Source organism: Nanorana parkeri, unplaced genomic scaffold, assembly GCF_000935625.1.
Source record: "Nanorana parkeri isolate BGI_ZX_2015 unplaced genomic scaffold, ASM93562v1 scaffold384, whole genome shotgun sequence".
Lineage (NCBI taxonomy): Eukaryota > Metazoa > Chordata > Amphibia > Anura > Dicroglossidae > Nanorana > Nanorana parkeri.
In genome coordinates this window covers 161,069-165,359 of record NW_017306652.1, presented here as the reverse complement: position 1 = coordinate 165,359, position 4,291 = coordinate 161,069, and the positions used below count along the sequence as shown (strand labels likewise).

Genomic DNA, 4,291 nt, shown 5'->3' with positions numbered 1-4,291 from the left:
AATACTGCTCGTGACCCGATAGTGTAGTAAGATCAAACAACTGTACAATCTACAATTGCACGTGCAAAACCACTTTGTATCAAGTGACCACTAATGAGAGTAATTATTTCTCTGCATATTGCCTTAATATGTGTCTGCTATGGTTATCCAGTAGGTTAATTACTGATGTGGAACAAGTGTGCAGTTTAGAGCTTCTGACATTGCTTTGAATATCTAGAAATGTATGCTTGGTTCAGAGCCAGGAGGCATTAAAGACCCTTGGAGCAGCATAGCAGCCAGTCAAGAGGCATTTCAGAAGAGGAAGGAGGTCAGCAAAGGCAGTCTCCCTATTTCTCTTAGTTAAGGCTCCATTTAAAAAAAAAACAGTTAAATTAATGTAATGTAATGTAAAGGAGAAAGACAAACAAGGTTATCAAGCAAAGCAGTTTAAGATGTGGAGAGTTCAGGAACCCACAGATGTTATTAAGGCCTTGTTCACACCTTGCCGACCCATTGTGGTCGGTTTAACGGCACCTTTTTTAATTTATTTTTTATGCAGCTCACCACAATGTACATTTTATCCATTGTGGGATGCTGTAATGTGGGTCCACCGGAATCTGCAATAAATAAATATCTTTTAAAACAACCATTCACACCTGAGCATTTTGTCGTGTGTTTTCCGAGTGCAACAACGCTCAGCATGAAAATTCACATTATTTTCAATGTTGCCAATTCACACCTGTGCATTGTTTTGCCTGTTGCATGTAGCTTAAATCTGAAAAAAAAAGTGCAAGCTTTTTTTCAGGCAGAATTGCAAATGTTTGACCCAATATAATTCAATTAGATCACCTGAAAAATTCCAGTCTCCTCTTCCTAGTTCCAGTGGCTAGAATAAAAACACTCAGGCCTGAAAATGCCTGAAAAATTTGTGGGAAAAGGTGCAAAAATACACAAAAAAAAACATTTCCAGATTATACCCGATCGCCTTATAATGCTCAATCTCAAGTGTGAATGGAGCCCAGTGCAGCCCTGGATAAACCCAAAAAGGATTCCAATCTTTCCTCATTGTATCCAAAATTAAAACAATAAATAAAGTTTGGCTGGACATACACTTTAATATTGTTACTTTGCAAGCACATACATGGTTATTCACAAAAGGGTGAAGGATTTGGAGAAGGCAGGAGAAGTGAACAATCTAGGACAACATAGCTGATTTGGGAAAATTCTCCAATTCAGCTCACTTTCCAGTTCAGCTATGTTGTCCTAGATTGTTCACTTCTCCTGCCTTCTCCAAACTCCTCACCCTTTTGTGAATAACCCTGATAGTGTATGCCAGATTTTATCATTCCCGCTCTGTTAGCAGATTTTGGTTTGTAGTAGAAAAATGCATTAAACACAACATCCCAACCACTGAAATATCGTCCTTTTACCAGTAGGGCTCATCAGAGAAATGTGTAATATGATCAATCTGTGCATTCCTGGGTCTTCCATAACCAGTTTGTGAACTTTATTTATTCTGTTTCCTCAACTATAACAAATCTTACTTGCACATTGGTTATTGGTAATTGTAGCTCTTTCATGCATCTTGTATTTTAGGTTTGCTAATTATTCAAACAAATAGCTCTGTGCCTACCAGTTACATCCCACATGCTTTCTATCCCCAAATGTAATTAAAGGTAAAAACTTGACATGACATTTTAAGCAGCTGACCAAACATAGCCTAAAACTAGAGAAAAGGCCGGTATTCCTGCTGTGATAAGAACATGTATGCTTGTCACTTGTTAAACTTTTTATTAACTAATCAGTACTAAATCTGCCAATAAAACCTATTTTGTTGCCTGTCAGTCCTATTCAATAAAGTGGTACAACAAGTAATGATCATAACCCATAGCACCCAATCAGATTTCAACTTGAGATCAGTAAAAAAATACAATTTTGATAGGTTGTTACAGATTACTGTATATGGCCCTATTGAATAAATTAGTATACATGGGATATCAATTATTTTAACATACTTAGAGAGGAAACCCAGAGGGGAAAAAAAACATTTTATTTAGCATAGAGTGGTGATGGGTTGGGACATCTGTCATCTGTCAGGATATTTATTGCAGTATATCAGCTTTGGGGAGATTTCCCATTACTACTTGTCCTGATGACCTCTGTCACTGGAACAGAAAAAGGAAGGACGCCTCCCCAATAGGTATACTTCAATAAGACATGACAAAGATTCTATCTGTTCCCTACATACCCTAAGTTAAAACTGGAATCAGAGGCGTAACTAGAAATCTTGGGCCCCTTAGCAAATATTTTATTGAGCCCCCAACAAATAAAAAACATCATTGTGCAACCCTAATTAATATGGCATAAAGGACCAAGAGAATGCGGTGGTGACATTGCAGTAATTACAGATCTGTGGAGGGGGAAAATGGGCCTTATTTAGCCAGGTTGCTAGAAAAACAGGAGAAGTGTAAATTTTTTAAAAGTACACTTAATGAGGCGACAAGAAATAGGTAACATACAGTACAGCATAGCATATGGGATGAGGTCTTGCAGAATGGGGAATGTACAGAATGGTATACGGAATAGAGTATCAAAGAATATGGAACTTTCAGTACGGCATATGGCATGAGGCCTTGCGGATTAGAAATGTATAGCATGACATGGGGGTGATGTGGTAAGGAATAGAGACCTACAGTATAGCATACAGAATGAACAGTGCAGAAAAGGGAATGTGCAGCATTGCACATAGAATGATCTGGTGCGGAATAGTGAACATATAGCATAGTATGTGTCATGCAGCGCCATTCATTCTTAACGGTACCCCAATGCACTTGGCGAGTGGACATGCGTTGCAGCACACCGTAACACGTTGTAATATACAACAATACATTGTAGTGCTCCAAGTTACAAAAAAAAGTACATTCACCTAATAAATGGGTTGCCTTAATGCAAAGTACTTTATTGTGTGGTATAATGCTCGTGAGCTAATGCAACACAACAGTGTGATATACAATCCAGTCAGAGCCAGCAGAGGAAGGCCGTAGTGGAAGCCTTCTATGTCTGGCTCTTTGTTTACAAGTAACAGCAGTGATCACCTGAGCTGCCACTGCATCTGCATGTTCACACTGGCAGAGGTTGGAATGGGGCACTATTTAACTACAGAGGACTCCACTGATCCTCATGGGCTGCTATGGTGGTAGTTCCACCAGTGGCTGTAATGGCTGCACACGTTCAGATCTTTAATGGATGTTGGACAAGCTGGGTTGGAAAGACCCAAAAATTCATGGGGATACTTCACAAACATATTGTGAAGTATCCTAACACAGGGCCACTAGTCTAACATATCTCATTAGTAATGCCTCACAGCCCAGTCCTCCCCTAATTATTATTATCATCAGCTTCATATGTTTTAATATAAATGCTTCAAAGGCATATCAAATTCCACCGCAAACAGCAGTGTGAGAACTGCAGTAAGATATAGCAACCATTCAGGTCATAATGCATTCTTCTTAACTGCATTTAGCTAAGAAAACTAGATTGGTTGCTGTGAGTTACTGCAGCTGATTGCTCTTACCTTTTTGTTAAATAAGCTCTATTGGTATAAATCTATAAAAAAAATAAAAGACAAATGCTTGGCCTTGCTGCTTAAAGTGTCTGTTTTGTGAGTGTTAGTGAGTTTAGAGGCGATTTAAGCCTCCTCATTCTGTAACTGCGTTTCCTTTCCTCCTACAGAGCTTGCACTAGCACTCACTTATCTCAGAGTACAAATCTCTCCCTGCCTTCTACTCAAAGCCTCCACATCAAGTCAGAACCTGTTTCTCCTCCTAGAGACCGTACCACAACACCATCGGGATATCCTCAACACACGCGCCACGACGCTGGGAGATCTCCTGTTGACAGCCTCAGCAGCTGTAGCAGTTCGTACGATGGGAGCGACCGAGAAGACCACCGAAACGACTTCCACTCCCCCATTGGACTCACAAGACCTTCGCCAGACGAAAGAGAAAGCCCCTCAGTCAAGCGTATGCGGCTCTCTGAAGGATGGGCAACATGATACTATCATTATATATTAGATTTTTTTTTGCAGTGTGTGTGCTATACCTTAATGGGAATGGGGTAGGGTGGGTGGGTCGATATACTTTATATGTGCCGTGTGTGGGGAAATAAAAAAAAGAATAAAGTCAGGTACTCTGTTTTGTAAAAGTACTTTTAAATGCCTCAGTGATTCAGTCTAGGGGTAAAGTGAAAAGTGAACTGCTGAAAGAACAAGCTTAGCACTTAAGCTATCATCAGAAAACTTGTACACAATAGG

The 4,291-nt window shown here is 39.7% G+C and overlaps 1 protein-coding gene across 4 annotated transcripts in view; it reads left to right on the top strand.

Annotated features, from left to right (window-relative positions):
* The window catches only part of MEF2C (myocyte enhancer factor 2C), a 124,009-nt gene extending 119,922 nt beyond the window's left edge, over positions 1-4,087 (top strand). For 2 of the 4 annotated variants that reach the window (XM_018559241.1, XM_018559239.1), the window contains one exon: positions 3,808-4,087. In XM_018559241.1, the coding sequence (XP_018414743.1) occupies positions 3,808-4,033 (226 nt within the window). In that variant the 3' untranslated portion in view covers positions 4,034-4,087. Of the gene's footprint in view, positions 1-3,711 lie in introns of all 4 variants that reach the window. The other 2 variants (XM_018559238.1, XM_018559237.1) reach the window with 1 other exon arrangement.
* The last annotated feature ends 204 nt before the right edge of the window (positions 4,088-4,291 follow it).